General features: G+C 41.4%; 1 protein-coding gene across 1 annotated transcript in view; it reads right to left on the bottom strand.

Annotated features, from left to right (window-relative positions):
• Positions 1-4401: 4401 nt before the first annotated feature.
• The window catches only part of LOC148101488 (uncharacterized), a 40366-nt gene continuing 21985 nt past the window's right edge, over positions 4402-22782 (bottom strand). Inside the window, 4 exon segments of the mRNA XM_087846270.1 lie at positions 4402-10037; positions 13123-13304; positions 13430-13636; positions 13817-13977. Of these exon segments, the coding sequence (XP_087702396.1) occupies positions 4509-10037; positions 13123-13304; positions 13430-13636; positions 13817-13977 (6079 nt within the window). The 3' untranslated portion in view covers positions 4402-4508.

Raw genomic sequence — 22782 nt, 5'->3', positions numbered from 1 at the left:
CCCCCATGTTTTCCTCATCAAGGTCATAGTTTAAAAAGTCAGTTTAGTTCATAGTCGAGTCTTGTTTGCTATTTTGTTTGTTTATTCATTCTTTCAGCCAAATAAACGCTCGCTTTATTTTGGAAACTTAGTTTTGTCTCCACCGTGTCTGCTTCTGGGTCCATCTCATCTTCACACCGACGCACCCCGCTGTGACACATTCATCTTTTTAGAATAATCCACATTAAAATTTATGTTTCTTCCAATTGTTTGTTCAACCATTGAAAACGTGGGATTGTGTCTAAAAATTCCAAAAGTGAAAACATTTTTTTTTTTTTTTTTTTAAATAAAACGCCCCAAACTACAAAACCTGTGTCACTGCCCAAAGGATTCTTGAGCCAACTTTACACCCTCAGTCAATTACAAAAAAACTTGGTCTTTACCAGGTCTTAAAATAATTAAAATATATTTGATTATTCAGATCGAACAACACATATTACATATTACACTGTCATTACTTAACAAAAATTAAGCCAAGTGCTTTGTGAAAACCTAAGTTGACAGCTTGCAGGACCATAATTAGCAGGAATGACTTGGAGTACTTTTTTAGTATATGATTTTATCAGTCTCTCACATTGTTGCGGACACATATTGGTGCACTTTTCTTTACAACATTGCTTCAGGTCAGGGGTCAGCAACACACAAATCACGTGTGCCACAGCTGGAACGCGAAGGGTTAACTGATGGCACGACCATAGCTGGACTGGCCATCGGGCATACCGGGCATTTGCCTGGTGGGCCGATGGTGATTTTTCGTTTTTATAGGCCAATGTTTTTTTTTGGGGGGGGGGGGGGGGGTTGTAACGGTATAAACAATGAATGGTGGTGGATTGGCCAGATGCTGGCCGATGTGTAAAAATAACTCAGTTGTTTGGTGGTGGCTGTGGCGGAGCTTCCACAGAGGCCAGCAGGTGGGTGAGGGTAAGGGGAGCAGAAGGAGGAGAGACCCAAGGCGGCAGCCGGTCCGAGTGTCAGGTGAACTGAACTTCAGGTAAGAAGTTATGACCTGCAGTCTATCTGGGTCAGATATAAACCAAGTTGAAGTGCAGTTTATTTTCTTGTGCTGACTATTTACAGTCAGTTACAATAACTCGTACTGCGTACTAGCTAGCATGACGGAGTTTCTATAAAGCTGGGCGGGTGCTATGATGTTACTGATAGTGAACTTGATTTTATTCATAAGGTTAGTTAGTAGAGTTGCCAACCGTTCCCTAAAAGAACGGAATCACGTATTCAGAGAAAATATTGCGCGTTTTGTATTGAGCTGAAAAGGAACACGATTTGTCCCAGACTTCAGCTAGAATGGAAAAAGACACAAATCTGGGGTTATTCTGTGTCTTTACGCTGTCAGCTGCCTCTTCTTCTCTCATTCTCTCCCCTCCCTCTCCTGTTGCTACTTCAATCATGAAATTGATCAATGATCAGCTGATCGGCTTTTCTCTCTTGTTTGTTTATCGCCCACTTTGCACCAGAAAGAGGAAACCAGCGGATGTCGCGCTAAACAACAGCAGCAGGTTTAAGCTTGCTCAGCTGAATTTATTTAATATTGATTTCTAGTATCAGCTGATGTTTGCTGGAGCCACAGCATAAAAGCTACTGGTCATGATATCAGTTTGAATATGTGGTGAGAGGAAAACATGAAGATGAAACCAGGAGATGTCCTTACTGAATCATCAGAGCTGAACAGGTGATGGAGAAACAGGTTTACCTTTTAGGTGACATGAATGAGTTGAAGGGAAGTTATGAACTGTTTCTGAGAGACAAATAACACCAGGATCCTTTTCTAAGTAGCTGACAGCTGGTAACTGTGCAGGGGCGGGTCTAGCAAACATTTGCCAGGGGGCCAGGTAGGGCATTAACAGGGAGAGGGGGGCACAAAAAATACTTTTCTTTCTTATTCTCATTTTAAATGTCTCGCTTTTAACAAATAATTATCCAAATCTTACAACCAAAGTTTTTATCTGATGTAAAATGTATAGAAATCATACATATACCAACAAGACAGTGTACATCACTGTCACAACAGCGTTTGTTTTCATTCAAAGGCTTTATGGTTTTTCCTATAATACCTGGTGGGCCGGTCTCTAGTCAAAATGCCCGGGCTGATGTTTTGTCCCAGTCCAGCCCTGCTGGAAGAGCATATGGGAGAAGGACACAACCTATAACGGCAGTGCTCAGTGGCTAGTGGATCTGAGGGCAGACCACAGCAACCTCCCTGAACAGGGCCCAGTAACCATCACAGTGGCAGACATCCAAGAAAGGGTCTCCAGTATGACTAGTTGGACAACACCTGACCCCGCCATGGTTCACGCCTACTGGCTGAAGAGGCTGACTGCACTCTATGAGCATCTCGCAGCACAAATGAACCAGCTACTAGTTGACGAGACGCACCCGGAATGGCTAATTGAAAGCTGGACAGTCCTGATCCTCAAGGTCCCCCAGAAGGGACTGGTCCCATCCAACTACTGACCAATAACCTGCCTCAGTACCACATGGAAGCTCCTGTCAGGCATCGTAGCGGCTAAGATGAACAGGCACATGGCTCAATACATGAGTGGGGCACAGAAAGGAATTGGCAAGAATTCCTTTCTGTGCCTAGACCTATACACAATCAACAGGACCCCAAGAGCCTTCATCAGGAACTCAATGGGGATGCGGCGGGCAACAGTAGAAGCCAACTTCAAGCCCATAGCACAAGTCACCATCAAGTGCGGGATGTACCTAGGAGATGCTGTGTCCCTGCTGCTGTTCTGCATAGGCCTTAACCCCCACAGTGAGATCATTGACAAGGCTGGCTATGGATACTGACTACGGAATAGAGCAATTATCAGTCACCTGGGTCAGACAAGTCTTGAGGAGTCAGCTGAATGGTAAGAACAAGATCCGGGCTATCAACACCTACGCCCTGCCCATGATCAGGTACCCTGCTGGGATAAACTGGCCAAAGGAGGAGATAGAAGCCACTGACATCAAGACAAGGAAGCTCCTGACCATGCATAGAGGGTTTCACCCCAAGTCCAGCACCCTGAGGCTGCACACTAAGCGGAAGGAAGGAGGCCGGGGACTGGTGAGTGTCAGCACCACAGTCTGGGATGAGACAACGAACATCCACGAATACATCAGAAAGATGGCCCCAACCGACCGAATGGTCAGTGAATACCTCAGGCAGCAGAAACCCAAGAAAGAAGAGGAAGATGATGAACCATTGTGTAAGCCCCTGCATGGTATGTACCACCCCCTGGACAGAATGTACCACCGGTAGATAGAGAAGGTGGCTGACATCCAGAAACCCTACCAGTGGCTGGAAAGACCTGGACTGACAGACAGCACAGAGGCACTAATCATGGCAGCACAGGAACAAGCTCTGAGCACAAGATCCATAGAGGCTGGGGTCTATCACACCAGGCAAGACCACAGGTGCAGGCTGTATAAAGATGCGCCTGAGACAATCCAGCACATAACAGCAGGGTGCAAGATGCTAGCTGGCAGGGCATACATGGAACGCCATAACCAAGTGGCAGGCTTAGTATACAGAAACATCTGTGCCTAGTATGGCCTGGAAGTCTCGAGGTCAAAATGGGAGATGCCCCCAAGGGTGGTGGAGAATGACCGAGCTAATCCCAGATACAGACTACTACAGGCTGTAGTGATAGATGTAGCAGTTCCGAATGACAGCAACATCAGACAGGAAGAAGCAAGTGAGGCTGGGGGAGATCACCTCTGAAACTCGGTCCCTCAGTATTGGTACCCCTCAAGGATGTGTCCTCTCACAACTATTGTTCTCCCTCTACACCAATGACTGCACCTCCAAGAACTCGGCTGTTAAACTCCTGAAGTTTGCAGATGACACCACCGTCATTATGCATGGTGCCATGCTGCTGTATCGCAAGCTTTTTTCCATTACTGTCATGAAGTTGACAAAAATTCTGAATTAATGAGTTAACAGTGAAAAGTACTGACCATCACCTGATGGAGAATAATTTATATCAAACAAGCTTTAGTAAATAGAGAGAACCCAGTGACAGATGTGACAAGACAAGATAAAAGATAAAACATTTATTTAAATTCCAAATAATAATAATAGATAAATTATGGAAAGTAAGTGTGTTAACAGTAAAAGCATTTATCAAGAGTTACATGTGTAGTTGCAATGCTGTTTTTCTGTACCATATTGGCAATTTAAAACAGTGATATAAAATATCCTCTTAAAACTTCCAGTTAGTAAACTAGATGACATTTGTTAAAAAACTGCATTAGAAAAACATGAACCAAAAAAAAAAAAAAAAAAAAAAACACCACAAAGGACTGTACTGTAAAAAAAGTTTGATTAATATATGAACTTTCCTTTATTACAATGGCCATTTTAATACTTTTTAATTGAATCTCAGTGCAAAATATAGATTGAATCCATTATTGTAGAGTTGTGATGGCTGATTGCATTTATACAGTAATATCTCTATTTCAGTTTTTCACAATCTGGTAGAAACTTCAGCTTCATCTGGTAGAGACTCTGGGTTCTCACTGACACTTCCGCCTTCAGCTCCTTCACTCAGTTGAGCTGCCATTGTTGCAATAGTTGCATTGGGATCCAACAGTTTCACCAAAGGCACATTCACACCTCTCCCCTGAAAGATCAAATTCTGAAGAGTCATAGCCTGCATAGAGTCAATGCCTAAGGATGAAAGTGGTAAATCATCTTTCAGCTCACTCTGCTCCATGCCAATAGTCTCACTAAGTAGAGAAACAACATAGTCCTTTGGAGAGACGGAGACATCTTGTTTAGTTTCAGAGTAAGTCTCTGTAGAATTTTGGAAGGCTGCCTCAACTAATGCAGAAAGGCGCATAGACAAGGCGTTATTTTGGGAGAGGATATTGTATCTGATGTTTCTGAAGTGAAACCTGCAAACAGCTTGCTGGGGTCGGTTGAGCACAAGGCATTGCTCCAAGCATTGATAAATCTCAGCCACATCTAAAATCATTATTCCCTTTGCCTCCAGAAAACGCTGGAAATGTTCTTTGTTCAAGAGCAGACCAAGGTTCAGAGCTCCCCAGTTGATAGACTGTGCAAAGCTGAGTTTGCGCCTGTATTGACAGAACAGATCGAGAAATGTATTGGCTGCTGCGTAGTTTGTTTGTGATACATTTCCCAGGAAAGCGGAGATGGAGGAGTAACATACAAAGTAATCCAACGGACAGTGCTTTGTTGCATAGTGCAAATTCAGGACACCGTTTATTTTTGGCCTGAAAACCTTCTCGTACAGAGATCTGTTAAGGGTCTCAATCAGTCCATCATGCAAGACTACTGCACTGTGAAACACACCTCTGATCGGAAAACCAGGGAACTTCTTGCCAATGACATTGATGACTTTGTGCATATTCTCATAAACAGATATGTCACACTCCAAGCTGGTGATGCTGTTTCCACACTGTTTCTCCACATTGTTGATTTCCTGCTGTACTTCTGGTGTGGGCTTGCTTCTGGAGAGAATTACAATGTACTCACCACCTCTTTGTGAGATGAACTTAACAGTCTCAAAGCCCAGACCAGAAAGACCACCTGCCACTACATACACAGACCTCTTTCGAAAAAGCCGTTTTTTTGTTGGGAGAAGTGGAATCTCAGACAGTGTGCTGCCAACATCATTTTCTAGAGCTACAACAGCCAATTTCTTGGAGCTGAAATATGAGTCTGGTTTTGCTGAATCAATGCTTTTTCGTTCAGATTTTGCACTCTGAAAGGTAAAGCTTTCAAGAGCCAATTTCCCATTAAAGTTTAAGGACTTAAGCCAGTGATAAAGGTGTGGCCTGTGTGTTCTCAGGAATCCCTTTTGGAAAATGACTGGCATCTGAATTATCTGTACATGAACACCTTCCTTTGCACTTTGGAACACTTCCTCAACGACTAGATCCTGCTTTGGAGATTCACATACGATTACAACATGTTGTAACCCTGGAAAGTTGCAAATTTGAGCAGTTAGGGATTCATCAAATGGAGGAAGAATGACAACTGCACCCAACTGACTGGCACCTACAAAAGTTCCATTGCACTCCGTTTCAACATTCACATTCCAGCCTGATTTGCAAGCGCTAAATGCCAAGACTTTCAATAGTGCAGAATCAGGCACAGAGCATATGATTGTTATATTACGCTTGGCTCCGAGCAAGGCTCGATGAAGGATTTCCCATGCTAGCACAAAGTAGGAAACACAAGGTGTTTTTCTGAGGACTGGGAACCTTTTGGTGCTGTAGCACACTTCCTGTGGTACTCTGATCTTACTTGCTGCCACCACAGGATAACAGGAAGCAACATGTTCTCCCACTTTGAATTTCCTTACATCTTTTCCAACTGCAATGACAGTACCGCTGAAGTCAAGAGCGAGCAGCTTGTGTTTCTGAGATGAGTGCTTATTCCAATACAGTGTTTTGCCGAATTTTAGATTTGAAGTGCTGACTGGGAAATAGTCGGAAGAGTGAACACATATCTTACTGGGCTGGATTTCAATGAATGTATCACTGATCGGCTCAGGCTCCTCGTCAGAGCGAATGGCACTCAGTTTCGTAATTTCATGAGGATCAGCTGTCAGAAAAATACAAGGTTCAGACACTGTAGATGTATAAGTGCCAACATCATTGTCAGTCATTTCTAGTGGAGTGCGCACAATGGAAGGTTTCAAGACCTGTCCATCTTTTACCACCAGTTCTGGGTGCTTGCTGCATGGGTATGACCTTAGGACATCAGACAGAGCTGCAATGTCCTCAGGAGAGATCCTGCTCACATCAATCAGCTGAAAAGAAAGATCTGGTATCTCAGCAGCGAACGATCGTGTCATACCAACAAGAGCAAAACCTGGACTTACGTGATCTACTGTGATGTCAGATGAACGGTAGGTTATGGCTCTAATTGATTTTGGGAAGTGAATTCGCTTTAGCTCAACAACTATTTGGCGGAAAATCTCACAGCAGTCAGCTAAACTCTGCAGGATGATTTCAGCTGGCCGTGATGTGAAGTCTTCATTGCCCCACAAAAATAAGACCTCATCAAAGTTTTCTCTAATATCTCTGATTTTAAGACTTGCCAAAAGAGAAGGGAAACCACTGCCCAAGATGTCCTTTGCATATGTGATGGGAATGTAAGTAGATGCTGAGTCCAAATATTTTTTTAGACCATCAGCAATCCCTAAAGTATCACAGAACACCAACGCCTTTGGAGGAGGAGTAGGAATGTGATCATTTGGGACAACATCGAAGGCATTGTGGTAGAAGTACTCATCTACCACATGAGAACGACTGCCTAGGTACTTGATTATGACATTTTTGACCTCAACCAACACTCTGCCTTCCTTGTCTGCAAAGCACCCACAAACCCCAAAGTGATCAGTGCCCACATCAGTTGCTCTCAGATAAATAGTCATCTCATTTTGCAAAGGTTCAAAGACTGTAAGACTTCCTATTTTGGCAGGAAATCCTGACCTGCCAGCAAAGATGTGCTCTACTGCAACTGGGAGAAGCTGCATCAGATAATCCAGCAAGACAGGGTGAATGCAGTAGTCATGCAAATGAGGCTGAAGTTCTTCTGGAACTGAGACTTTTGCAAAAGCCTCTTTCAGATCATCTCCATAGTGCACATCCTTCTTATTCTGGAAGATGTCTCCATACTGAAAGCCTCCTTGAGAGAGATACCCATAAAACTCCTGAAAGCTCACTACAGATGTGCATCGTTTGTTGATGGAGCTTAGTGAAATGCGCTGCTCCTCAATCAGCCTCTCTTTCTTTGAAACCACAGTGCCTGATGCATAAACTACAGATGAGGAGAGAACGGTGAATCTGGTTTCCCTCTCTGTTTGTTCTAGTTGCACTTTCATTTCAGGTGGATTCTGTGTTAAAACAAATGGTCTGTGAAAATTGACACTGAGCTGCAGTGAACTGAGAGGTACTTTTGGTTTAGCACTGGCCATGCACGCAGCTAAACCCAGCTCAGCATAGAAAGCACCAGGGATGATGGGTACATCATTATGCTTGTGCTCTTTCAAGTAGAAAGAAGAGTCAGACTTTAGATCACAAGTGAAAATGTTGCTTTCACTTCCCGTCTGACACAGCACAGGACGATTGCTTGCTGTGTTATTCTGTGCTGCCCCAATGATAACATCCTTGTCTGAGCAGTCAAATTGATATTTAGGAAAAGGCAGAGGTACTGTCTCATAGCCTTTATAGAAGGTGTTCCAATCTACTTGAACGCCGAGCTCAAACAGTTTAGAGACAACAGACATGACTGATTCTTGATCTCTTTCTGGCTGCACAGAGGCAAGGACAGCCGTGTCATTTCCCAGAGATTCCATAATGTTTCTCTGCAGTGCCCTTCTTGGACCTATCTCAACAAACACAGTGTGCTTCTTTCCTCTAGTTGCTGACTGTACTGCCTGCTCAAAAGCAACCGGCTCACGAATGTTTCTAGCCCAGTATTCACCTGTGCAGAAATCTCCCTGCTGGACTTCCTTCCCTGTCACTGTTGAGAACAACTCTGTGTCAAGATCATTTGCCTGTAAGATGCCAATTTTTTCCACAATTTCTGATAGAATTGGGTCCATCATGTGGCTGTGATAAGCAGCAGGGACATCCAGCACACGAAGGAACAGATTCTGACTATTGGCTGAGGTGCTTAGCTCCATATGGAAGCGCTCAATTGAGTCTGCCTCACCTGAAAGGGTGCAGGACTGTGGGCTGTTATATGCAGCAAGGCCAATTTTACCAGAGTAAGAAGGGAGCAGTGAAGATACCTCTGATACAGCCATGTTGCTGATCACGAGCATCTTTCCCCCGGTGACATTTCTCTGGAGAGTGCTGCGAAAATATATGACTTTTACTGCATCCTCCAGAGACAAGAGACCAGAGCAGTGAGCGGCTGCCACTTCACCAACAGAGTGTCCAAGAATTGCATCAGCTTTGACTCCCCAGTGCCTGAGCAAGGTAGTAATCCCAACCTGAATAGCAAAGAGGAGGGGTTGGACAACGTCTGGGTTTCTGAAGTCGCTGCTCTCAAATTCGCTCTCAAGAGTATCCAGGATGTCCAGAGGACTCAGCTTTTGGAAAAGGTCCTTAATTTCTTTGACCTTTTCTCTGAATATAGGCTCGTTTTTTAGTAGCTGCATGCACATACCATGGTAGGTGACACCATTTCCACAGAAGACAAACACTAACCTTGGATCTGAGAAGGCAACACTGATATTTTTGCCAACAGTAGCAATTAGCTTCTCTTTTAGATTAACTACAGAAGACACTGTGATGGCTTTTCTGTATTTATGTTTTTGGTGGGTTCTTCTGCAAGCTGACGTGTAGAGCAAAGAATCTAGATCAAACCGGTTTTCTGCCTGTAGCTGACTGATGGTATCTTCCATCATCATGTTAAGGGATTTTGAAGAATTTGCAGATATGACAAAATACTTGACTTGCTTTTCATCATGCCTTTGCTTAGAATATGACTGGATGTGCTGTGTGACAATGGCGTGTGCATTTGTTCCCCCAAAACCAAAGTTGTTAACTCCTGCAACTCTTGCACTAGAGCATTCCCATTTTTCTTGTTCCTTAGGAATTTTAATGTTTAGTGCTGTGGTATCTACACTGGAAGCCTTATCAGTGTAGAACACCGAAGGAACAATGGTCTCATGCTTCATCATCAGGAGAACCTTAATGAGTCCAGCGACTCCAGCAGCAGATTCTGTGTGTCCAATATTGCTCTTTACAGAGCCAATCCAGAGTGTCTTTGAACCGGAAGGTCTAGATTGAGCAATGACGTTGGAAATGCTTCTTGCCTCTGTTGGGTCTCCAGTCCCATGTGCCTCTATGTACTGGACATTTGCAAGGTCAGACTCTGAATAGATTCTGCGGAGGAGCTCCTCTTGTTGTGTCATGGATGGTTTGGTGATTGGAGTGACAGAGCGACCATCTTGGTTTACAGCAGTTTTGCTGATTATACCCCAGATATGGTCATGGTCTTGAAGAGCCTGTCAAGCAACAAAAAGATGAAAATGAAACATGAATAAAAGTGTGTATTGTTAAAGAACATCTAACACCAGAGTCAAATACAGTGGAACCCCGGCTTACGAAGACCCCATTTAACGAAAAAAGTTACGAAGGCACTTAACGGTAATATTTTAGCCCGTGATACGTCAAAATGCCCATGTAACGAAATCCGTTTGCGAAATGCATTTTGCTGTTCCACGTGAAAGACGTATTGTTGTTGCAGTGCGCTATTTCGTGTGCTTTTCATTTGCAATTAGCCTATCCTTCATTCATAATGGGGCCGGCATAAGGCATAAATATGAGAGATTTTAAAAAAAATGTTAAAAAAATATCATTGCACAGTGTACGTACATACATCAATTAACACAAGTGTAAGTTTTAGTTTTAATGTTTAGAATTAAATTCCATAATGTTATGTACATGTACACGTACATATGTATGTGTGACCAAGTGGTCGGCGGGGTTAGATAAAAAGTAATAAAATGACAACGCCACCTAGGGGAATTTCACCCCCAGGAAATATATTTAAGAAAAATAAATAAAAAGAATAAGAGGAGGCCGCACAGATTCAAGGATGCACACTGAGGCAGGTTGGCTCCAATATTAAAACAGTTTTATTTATAATAAAAATAAATATAATATTAAAACCCAAGATGTAGCGTCATTGTTGACAGTGTCCTAGGTGAAAATAAAACAATCAGGGAACTTGGACTTACCAGCAGCCGTGGACCCAAAAGAAAAAAATCACACAAAGAAAATCACTGCAGCCCTCCCGGTGCTGTACAAAAGAAAGTGTGAAAACGACCCACCACCTGAGGTCCCAGGGCCGCTGGCACGTCCTCCGTTCGCTGAAATAAAACACAGAAAAATATGTTAAAAGAATAAAAGGACACTGAGCGTCAGGCTCGCTACAGATCATAAAAAACTAAAACACACTTTAATAACTTTAATAAAAGGAAACACACACACACACACACACACACACACACACACACACACAGAGGAAGGCTTATACCCCACGGGTCAAACTATCACTCGTGCTGGTAGTAATTATCCTCGATCGCGAGCCGGTCTGGCTCCTCACCGGCTGAGACCGGCAACCGAGGCGATTTAAAGTCCAGCACGACACTCGGGCAGAGGGTCGCTTCAGCCCGATCACAGAAGCGTGGGTACGAGCAACAGTCCAGGATAAAAATAGAATAAAACCAGGCGAACCAGAAAAAGGTAAGCCTACTTGATAAAGACAAAATAAGACGAAACAAGGCAAGACAAGACAAGACAGCAGGCTCCACCGAGGAGGAGTCCTCACACCAGCGGCTGGGAAGGCGTTTTACTCTTCCAGTTTAGGTAGGGCGATCTGCCACGGAGAGCCGAATACAGCAGTCAAACCCTAAAACAGATAAATATAGCCTTAGACTCTTATAGCTATAAATGTTAATAAAAGTCGTTTTAACGGCTTACCCCAGGAACGGAGGTGCTATACTCTCACTGGTGGGGACACGAGCACCTCTCTCCGCAACGCCGGAATAAAACCAACTGTCGTGCTACAACAGGCCGCAAAACTATTAACACAAATTCCAGTGCTCGGAGGGAATCGGAGGTTAAGCGATAGCGTACCTGTAGCTGTCATATGATTGACTCCTGCTGATCAGTCCGTCGCAGTGGGCCAGCATTTACTGCTGCTTTGTGCCGAATGCATGGGAGGAATGATCAAACAAAAACACCGGCTTGCTTTATACTGGCTAATGCCGCCCTGCAATCAATATGCAGGTGGGCTCCCAATCAACCTAGCTGCGCGGCGAAGAGAGTGAGCAAGCGCAGGAGAGAGCGAGCGCAGGAGAGAGTGAGCGAGAGAGAAAAAGAGAGGCGAGTAGCCCATCTGGCCACATCTGCATACATACATTCATATGCTTTCTTCAACCTCCACCAAGAACTTCGTCTTCAGCCAGCATCGCCTCACTCAAAAGGCGATGGAAAAGGTGCTTTGACTTACAAAAAGTTTGACTTACGAAAGACCCTCTGGAACGAATTAATTTCGTAAGTTGGGGTTCCACTGTATGTGACACGACATATTTGAACTTTAGCTTATAGTTATAATTATATAAACTGATGTAAGTTGCTCAGCTGTTGAGATAAATACTGCAGAGATTTCCACTTTGTCTTAAATTAAGTGGAACTTTCTCTATTTTCCTTTTCTTTTTATTTTGTGTAAAGCTATAAAAAAGAAACCCTTCTTTTAACTACTTCCTTTTTCACAATGGATTGACACAGTGGATGGATCCATATTTTTGATTTGGCACAGATATTTTTTCACATGCTCTTCCAAATGCAATTGCCCATGTTTGTCCTGGACATTTTAGAGAAATATTTTAACCACTGTACTATGGAGCCACTTGTACAGCTACAGAAAATACATTTGAAAATTTCCTCTATATAAGCTGGTTGATTAAAACTAAACTAACCGTGCAAAAAAACTGTTTAATCAGCTGAAATTCAAATTTAACACTAAACCAAACTGTTGGAGACAATTTTTATAATGCTAAGCTAGCAGGTCAATCACGTTTGATGGAAAGTGTACAGTTGGTCACTGCAGTTATTTGCAATTGATCACTGAATATGAAAAAAAGTTAAAGGGAGTCATTGTTGTGTTTTTAGCTCATCCTCCCGAAGGACCAACAGCTCTATGTGATGGCGAGGTGTTCATCGCCCATCTGTCTGTCCCTCCATAATTCACAAAGATTGCAACTCCCCATAGAATATTGCTCAGATTTGAGCTAAACTAGATTAACTGTAATGAATATGACAGTTTGTGATCCTGCTGTACTTCTCAGTGGATTTAAGTCATCATTAGTTTCTGCAACAGAGCCAATCAATGACAAGACAACTAATAACTTCCTTTCTGTACTTCATGTATTATAGTAATCTATGAATTGTGATAGATCATCAGCTGGTTGAGCTACTACATTGCCAACGTCTGGGTTTGGCACTTTGGCAAACTGTCCATTTAATGTTTAAATTCCTGAACTATTTGACATTTTAAAAAATAATTAATCTGCATATGCTGACCTTTTTCAGTGGTTTTAGGAGAACTACTCCGCATCCGTCCCCTCTGCCGTATCCATCTGCTCTACTGGAAAAAGGTTTGCTGGTTCAATCAGGTGAGATCATCTTGGCTTTGCTCAGTGCAACAAACAGTCTTGGCTCACGGATGCAGCTGACCCCTCCACAGACAGCCATTTCACAATCCCCTGATAAGATAAAACACATCATATCATCCCAATTAAACGCTAACGCCACTTTCTAAATAAATACGACACTACAGAATGATTTCCTCTATTGCTAATTAACCTGAAGTTATCTATGCTGGACAGACCTTGTTTTATTGATTGACAGGCAAGATGAAGAGCCACAAGGGATGAAGAACAGGCAGAGTCTAAGGACAGCGAAGGTCCGGTGAAGTTAAAGACATAGGAGACTCTGTTTGCTGCAATACTCATGGCAAGCCCTGTGCCAGTCCAGTGGTTGATCACACTTGGGTGCACACGTGCAGCTCTTGTTTCATAATCTCTGTTCATTATTCCTACAGAGATACATAAAACACAGGGGTCATGCACTTATCATTTTAACATTATTCATTATAATAGATGTAAATTTTTAATGCAATTCTGGTATAAAAAGGTGTCAGTAGCTTTGTTTTGGATCAAGCACCCATTATTGTAACACAAAACACAAAAACACAAGTAAGCTTTTAGTACCTTACCAAAAAACACTCCTGTTCTGGTCCCACTGGCTTTTTCCATTGGAATTCCAGCATTTTCTAAAGCCCTGTAGACACACTGAAGGAGCTGTTTTTGCTGAGGATCCATTTGTTCCACTTCACTGTCACTGATGCCGAAAAACCTGTGGTCGAATTCATTAAACCTGAAAATACCAAAAAAAAAAAATAACAAGGTCAGATTCAGGCAATGGGATGTTCTAATTACTGTTTAAATTCTTCCTTCTTAGATTACTTCTCATAAATGATAATAATGATAATGGATTGCATTTAAATAGCGCTTTTCTAGACACTCAAAGCGCTTTGCAATTCCAATATTCATTCACTCTCACATTCACACACTGGTGGAGGCAAGCTACAGTTGTAGCCACAGCTGCCCTGGGGCAGACTGACAGAAGCGAGGCTGCCATATCGCGCCATTGGCCCCTCTGGCCAATACCAGTAGGTGGTAGGTGAAGTGTCTTGCCCAAGGACACAACTATGAGGTGCCGTAAGGGACATTATTACTGAAACGCTCTCACACACACTACTGAAACGCTCTCACACACACTACTGAAACGCTCTCACACACACTACTGAAATTTTAGCTCTCATACACACTACTGAAACGCTCTCACACACACTACTGAAATTTTAGCTCTCACACACACTACTGAAACGCTCTCACACACACTACTGAAATTTTAGCTCTCACACACACTACTGAAACGCTCTCACACACACACTACTGAAACGCTCTCTCACACACACTACTGAAACGCTCTCACACACACTACTGAAATGCTCTCACACACACACTACTGAAATTTTAGCTCTCACACACACTACTGAAACGCTCTCACACACACACTACTGAAACGCTCTCACACACACACTACTGAAACGCTCTCACACACACTACTGAAATTTTAGCTCTCACACACACTACTGAAACGCTCTCACACACACTACTGAAACGCTCTCACACACACTACTGAAATTTTAGCTCTCACACACACACTACTGAAACGCTCTCACACACACTACTGAAAAGCTTTCACACACACTACTGAAACGCTTTCACACACACTACTGAAATTTTAGCTCTCACACACACAACTGAAATGCTCTCACACACACACTACTGAAATTTTAGCTCTCACACACACTACTGAAACGCTCTCACACACACTACTGAAACGCTCTCACACACACTACTGAAATTTTAGCTCTCACACACACTACTGAAACGCTCTCACACACACTACTGAAACGCTCTCACACACACTACTGAAATTTTAGCTCTCACACACACACTACTGAAACGCTCTCACACACACTACTGAAAAGCTTTCACACACACTACTGAAACGCTTTCACACACACTACTGAAATTTTAGCTCTCACACACACAACTGAAATGCTCTCACACACACACTACTGAAATTTTAGCTCTCACACACACTACTGAAACGCTCTCACACACACTACTGAAACGCTCTCACACACACTACTGAAATTTTAGCTCTCACACACACTACTGAAACGCTCTCACACACACTACTGAAATGCTCTCACACACACTACTGAAATTTTAGCTCTCACACACACTACTGAAACGCTCTCACACACACACAACTGAAACGCTCTCACACACACTACTGAAATGCACTCACGCACTCCACTGAAACCAGAGGCATTTCCGCTGAACAGGAAGTTGTTTCCTGACAAGGAAACTGATGGAAAAAGTGGTATATTTCAAAACACTACAAGGATGTCTACTCAGCAACCTGCTAGTACAGCAGTTCCCAACCTTTTTTGTGCCACGTAAACAATATATATATATATATATAAAAAAGATAAATACCATGAAAACCATAAATTTTAAACTCAAGCCTCAACTCTTGCAACCCGGTACCAAACGACTCACAGACCGGTACTGGTCCAGGACCTGGGGGTTGGGGACGACTGTGCTTGTAGCCTAAGTGAAGCAGCCGCATTACTTAACAATATTTTAGCTTCCTTGAATCAAGGAATGGATTCAAGGTGCAACAGGGAATTCGGCAATTATGTCCTGTTTCCCCTAAGCTTTTTATATTGGCAACTCAGTTGTTAACACTATTAATCAAAAATTCTAACGACATACAAGGAATATCAATTTTTAATAAAGACTTCAAAATAAGTCAATTCACAGATGATACATCTATGTTTTTGAAAGATAAATACATGGTAGAGAAAACTAAAGCTTCTCGTTTATCTCTCAGTATCAAAAAATGTGAACTTCTCCCGATTCATACAAGCTCTGACTCCTCAATAGCTTTGGTTAGAGTTGAATCTAAAGTTAAATATATAGGGCTGATAATATCTAAAAAACCCAATTAGCAGAAAAGACACCAATATTTCTAACTGTATCATCGAGATGAAGAAATCACTTAGCCACTGGTTAAGCAGAGACCTCGCTTTTTTTTGGCAGAAACATCCTATCTAAAGCTGAAGGCATCTCCAAATTGATTTATCCTTGTCACTCTCTATATATCTCCTCTAAAAGCATTAATAAGGCTAACACAGTTATTTTCGAATTTTTGTGGAGGAATAAAACCCATTACATAGAAAGATATCAGCTTGTGAAGGAATACAATAAAGGTGGTATCAAAACTCCAGAATTAGAATTTATGGATGGCACCCTTAGAATTAAATGGTTAAAATCTTGTCTGTCACAGCCAGCCTCTACTTAGCTCCACATCCTATGATCCTTGTTTAATTCAATTCAATTAAATTCAATTCAATTCAATTTTATTTATATAGCGCCAAATCACAACAAAAGTCGCCTCAAGGCGCTTCATAGATACAGAGAAAAACCCAACAATCATATGACCCCCTATGAGCAAGCACTTTGGCGACAGTGGGAAGGAAAAACTCCCTTTTAACAGGAAGAAACCTCCGGCAGAACCAGGCTCAGGGAGGGGCGGCCATCTGCTGCGACCGGTTGGGGTGAGAGAAGGAAGACAGGATAAAAGACATGCTGTGGAAGAGAGACAGAGGTTAATAACAGATATGATTCAATACAGAGAGGTCTGTTAATACATAGTGAGCGAGAAGGGTGACTGGAAAGGAAAAACTCAATGCATCATGGGAATCCCCCGGCAGCCTACATCTATTGCAGCATAACTAAGGGAAGATTCAGGGTCACCTGGTCCAGCCCTAACTATATGCTTTAGCAAAAAGGAAAGTTTTAAGCCTAATCTTAAAAGTAGAGATAGTGTCTTTCTCCCGAATCCAAACTGGAAGCTGGTTCCACAGAAGAGGGGCCTGAAAACTGAAGGCTCTCCCTCCCATTCTACTTTTAAATACTCTAGGAACAACAAGTAGGCCTGCAGAGCGGGAGCGAAGTGCTCTAATAGGGTGGTATGGTACTACAAGGTCATTAAGATAAGATGGGGCCTGATTATTTAAGACCTTGTATGTGAGGAGCAGGATTTTGAATTCAATTCTGGATTTAACAGGAAGCCAATGAAGGGAAGCCAAAACAGGAGAAATATGCTCTCTCTTTCTAGTCCCTGTCAGTACTCTTGCTGCAGCATTTTGGATTAGCTGAAGGCTTTTCAGTGAGTTTTTTGGACATCCAGATAATAATGAATTGCAGTAGTCCAGCCTGGAAGTAATAAATGCATGAACTAGTTTTTCAGCATCACTCTGAGACAGGATATTTCTAATTTTAGAGATGTTGCGCAAATGGAAGAACGCAGTCTTACATATTTGTTTAATATATGCATTGAAGGACATATCCTGGTCAAAAATGACTCCGAGGTTCCTCACAGTGTTACTGGAGGCCAAGGTAATGCCATCCAGAGTAAGAATCTGGTTAGATACCATATTTCTAAGCTTTTCAGCGCCGAGTACAATGACCTCAGTTTTATCTGAGTTAAGAAGCAGAAAGTTAGTGGCCATCCAAGTCTTTATGTCTTTAAGACATTCCTGCAGTTTAACTAATTGGTGTGTGTTATCTGGCTTCATGGACAGATAGAGCTGGGTGTCATCTGCATAGCAGTGAAAATGTATTCTATGTCTTCTAATGATGCTGCCTAGGGGAAGCATGTATAATGTAAACAGAATTGGTCCTAGCACTGAACCCTGTGGAACTCCATAATTAACCTCAGTGTGTGAAGAGGACTCTCCATTTACATGCACAAATTGGAGTCTATTAGATAGATATGATACAAACCACTGCAGTGCAATACCTGTAATACCTACAGCATGTTCTAATCGCTCTAATAGGATATTATGGTCAACAGTATCGAATGCTGCACTAAGGTCAAGAAGGACAAGCACAGAGATGAGTCCACTGTCAGAGGCCATAAGAAGATCATTTGTAACCTTCACTAAAGCTGTTTCTGTGCTGTGATGAACTCTGAAACCTGACTGAAACTCTTCAAATAAACCATTCCTCTGCAGATGATCTGTTAGCTGTTTGACAACTACTCTTTCAAGGATTTTTGATATGAAAGGAAGGTTGGAGATTGGCCTATAATTAGCTAAGACTGCTGGGTCTAGAGATGGCTTTTTGAGTAAAGGTTTAACTGCAGCCACCTTGAAGGCCTGTGGTACATAGCCGATTATTAGAGATAGGTTGATCATATATAAGATCGAAGAATTAATCAATGGCAGGACTTCTTTGAGCAGTTTTGTAAGAATGGGGTCTAAAAGACACGTTGATGGTTTGGAGGAAGTAATTATTGAAGTTAACTCAGAAAGATCGATTGGAGAAAAAGAGTCTAACTTAACATCAATGGTACTAAGAGTAGCTGTAGATAATATTACATCTGTGGGATGATTATTGGTAATTTTTTCTCTAATGATAAAAATTTTATTTGTGAAGAAGTTCATGAAGTCATCACTAGTTAACGTTAAAGGGATGGTTGGCTCAAAAGAGCTCTGACTTTTTGTCAGCCTGGCTACAGTGCTGAAGAGAAACCTGGGGTTGTTCTTATTTTCTTCAATCAGTGATGAGTAGTAAGCTGTTCTGGCTTTGCGGAGGGCTTTCTTATAAAGCAACAAACTATTTCTCCAGGCTAAATGATGATCCTCTAAATTTGTGACACGCCATTTCCTCTCCAGATTACGAGTCATCTGCTTTAGGGTACGTGTTTGAGAATTATACCACGGAGTCTGGCACTTCTGATTAGAGACCTTAGTTTTCACTGGAGCTACAGTATCCAGAGTCGTACGTAGTGAGGAGGTGAAATTATTAACAAGATAATCGACCTCTGTTGGGGTAGCGTTCAGATAGCTGCTCTGCTCTGTGTTGGTACAGGGCATTGACGATGATAACAGTGGCTGGATTATATTCTTAAACTTAGTTACAGCGCTTTCAGAAAGACATCTACTTTGATAAAGTCCACTCTCCACTGCTGCGTAATCAATTATTGTAAATGTAAATGTTATCAGGAAATGATCAGACAGGAGAGGGTTTTCAGGAAACACTGTTAAATGTTCAGTTTCTATGCCATATGTTAAAACAAGATCTAGAGTGTGATTAAAGTGGTGGGTGGGTTCTTTTACATTTTGAGAGAAACCAATTGAGTCTAACAACAGATTAAATGCCATGTTGAGGCTGTCATTTTTAGCATCAACATGAATGTTAAAATCACCCACAATAATTATTTTATCTGAGCTCAGAACTAAATTAGATATAAAGTCTGAGAAATCAGACAGAAACTCTGTAAGGCCCAGGTGGACGATAGATGATAACAAGTAAGACTGGTTTCTGAGTTTCACAGCTGGGGTGGACAATGTTAAGCATCAGGCTTTCAAATGAATTAAAAGTCTGTCTTGGTCTTTCATTAATTAATAGACTGGTGTGAAAAATTGCTGCCACACCGCCCCCTCGACCTGTGCTTCGAGATTTCTGGTAGTTAGAATGACTCGGGGGTGTTGATTCATTTAAACTAACATAATCATCCTGCTGCAACCAGGTTTCTGTAAGGCAGAGTAAATCAATTTGTTGATCAATTATTAAGTCATGTACTAACAGAGACTTGGAGGAGAGAGACCTAATATTTAATAATCCACATTTCACTGTTTTACTCTTTGGTTCAGGTGTGGATACTGTATTGTTCTTTCTTTGTAAATGTTTAAGTTGTTTGTTGCTGGTTTTTAGTTTGTTTTTTGTCTTTTTGGAAGCTGACACAGTCTCTATGGAGATGCGTTTTTGGGGGGGTAGCAGGAGGAGAGAAGCTGCAGAGAGGCGTGTAAGACTGCAACTCTGCTTCCTGGTCCCAACTCTGGATAGTCATATTTTGAGGGGTTTAATAAATTTGTCGATATTTCTAGAAATGAGAGCTGCTCCATCCAAAGTGGGATGGATGCCATCTTTCCTAACAAGACCAGGTTTCCTCCAGAAGGTTTGCCAATTATCTATGAAGGCCACATCATTTCATTTCTGGGACACCACTCAGACAGCCAGCAATTTAAGGAGAACATGCGGCTAAACATGTCACTCCTGGTCTGATTGGGGAGGGGACCAGAGAAAACTACAGAGTCCGACATTGTTAATAAAATAGTATACAGGATTAGACTTTATTTTGAAATGTGATTTTGCGGTAAATAAAATCCCCATAAAGATATCAAACTTTCCAAAACAGACTGTGCATTTTTGGGAAAATGAGATTTACCCACAACTTCTCCCCATAATTCAACCTTATGGAATAATAGGGTAATAACACTTAATCAAAAATCAATTTTCAAGAGTGACTGGTTTGAACAAAAAGATTATATTCATAACAGATTTGTTGGATGATAACGGTGTAATTCTAAGTTACCCAGACTTTTCAGAAAAATATTGTCTAAACTGTTCTCAAAGAGAATATAACAAATTTTTTGAACTGGTCCCACTGCCTCTGCTTCATTTGATTAAAATTTTTATGATATACAATAATTTCTCATCAGTGCTCCCAAATTTATTGCTAGGGCAATGTCAGCTGTTTGATAAAAATGCAATAAGAAATTTGTTAGTAGTTTCTTCAAAGACAAAAATATTTCATAGTTACAACAGAATGGTTACATTGCATGGTTTTATTTAATTTAGTTATTTCATATACACTGGATAAAGCTACTAAAAATTTATGAAATAGCCTATTCTACCTAAAGTTAAAGAGACACACTTAAAAAAAAATTAATCCTGTGGCAGAATTTCTAAAAAAAGAGATTTGGCTTTGAGGTGGATCAGTGTTCTTTTTGTACAGATGAAAATGAAACCCTAGAACATCTTTTTTTTTCTTCTATGCCCTATCACACAATGTATTTGGTGCAACTTAAAAAATTGGATTTCCCTAAATATTAATGATGTGCCACTATTTGAATTACATCATAATTTTTTTATATGGATCATCTAGCATTGGGTGTCTCAGACATTATTAACATCATCATACGTTTGAGTAAATATCATATCCATTGTGTTAAATGGAGGAACGCTAAGCCTTCTCTCCCTGGTTTTATTGATGATTTTAAGATATTTTTTTCTTTGCTAAAAAAGACAAAAAGCACATATGCCAAAAAAAATAAATAACCAGGATAATGCCCATCTCCTGCTATTCTAAATTTTGACTTATGCTGAGGCTAATATATTTTTAAGTAATGCAGCTGTCTCACTAAGACTAAGCTCTCTAACTTATCGTTCCATGATTCGATTCAATTCAATTCAATTTGATTCTGGGAAATTTTGACAGTCAGCAATATTATAATTCAGATCAGTACATTTACATATTTTTGTATCTAAAAAAAGGAAGCTGACACACGCAAGACTTTATCAAAGGTGTAAGCGTCACAGCAGATGCCTTTGTGTAAAAGTAGCTGAAGATAAAACACAGAAAAACATGAAGGTGATTTTTCCTGGCCTGGGATTTTATAAAAAATATTCTGCAGTACATCAAAAAACGAAAGAAAACCATTAATCAACATATGAACGTTACCGCTGACGTCCCAGCGGTTTTATTAGAGACACGGCTAAGCGTTTTGCATTTTGCATAATTTTTAAATGTTTAAATTTGTTCAGTATTGAACGGCAGAAATTAGGTTTTCTTTTCGGAAGTATGTAAAACGAAAAAAAACCAGCGGCCGACAGCGCTGTAAACAACAGTAGACTTGTGCGTAACAAGCAAGCGAATAATGCAGAAAACAGATTTTTAGACGGGAAACTGTTCTTGAAGTACAGAGAGAGAGAGAAAGAGAGAGAGAGCTGTGCATGACGTGTGATTTTATCGTGGTGGAAGCAAAACAGTAAACGTCAGAGGGAATTCATGACGATGTTTATGTGAAGCGCAGTTTGGATCTTCTTTTGCTGCTGGTTCAGTCAATATTGTTTGGAGAGAGATCAAACTAACAGCTTTAGAATCTGCGCAAAAACGGCGTGAAAACAAAGCGCGGACCGCCGACAGATCAGAATCAGCCAGCTGTTGGCTTTCAGCCCCGACCGTGTCCGTGCCATCGGGTGAGAAAGGCGACATCCCATTGATTCTGATCCGCGCTGTGTGTTTACGTCTTTGTGCAGAATCCGTGTTCCTGCTCTCATTTACTGTTTTAGCTGTTTGGTGGTTGTTGAAATTTTGTGAGGTTTCACCTGAGATTCTGGCATTTCGGGCAAAATTAATTTATATTAAAAAATCAATTCAGGATTTTAATGAATCGATTTCACGTTATCCAAGCCAGAATCGATTTTAATTGATAAATCGATTATAAAAACCCACCCCTAACTAGCAGGTTGCTGAGTAGACATCTGTGTAGTGGTTTGTTTGAAATCTACCACTTTTTCCTTCAGTTTCCCTTACTTACTTAATGTCCCTTACGGCACCTCATAACTGTAGGCCACAGCAACAGACGACAACACAGGTTGAGTAAGTGGGAGTGAGTGTTTTCAGACACAGAAGAACAACTTTAGATTAATCAAACGACGAGGACAAAGTTAAATTGACCTGATT

Source organism: Neolamprologus brichardi, chromosome 9, assembly GCF_056152115.1.
Source record: "Neolamprologus brichardi isolate AB-2024 chromosome 9, ASM5615211v1, whole genome shotgun sequence".
NCBI classification, from domain to species: Eukaryota; Metazoa; Chordata; class Actinopteri; order Cichliformes; family Cichlidae; genus Neolamprologus; species Neolamprologus brichardi.
This window is presented reverse-complemented; position numbering and strand designations above follow the sequence as displayed.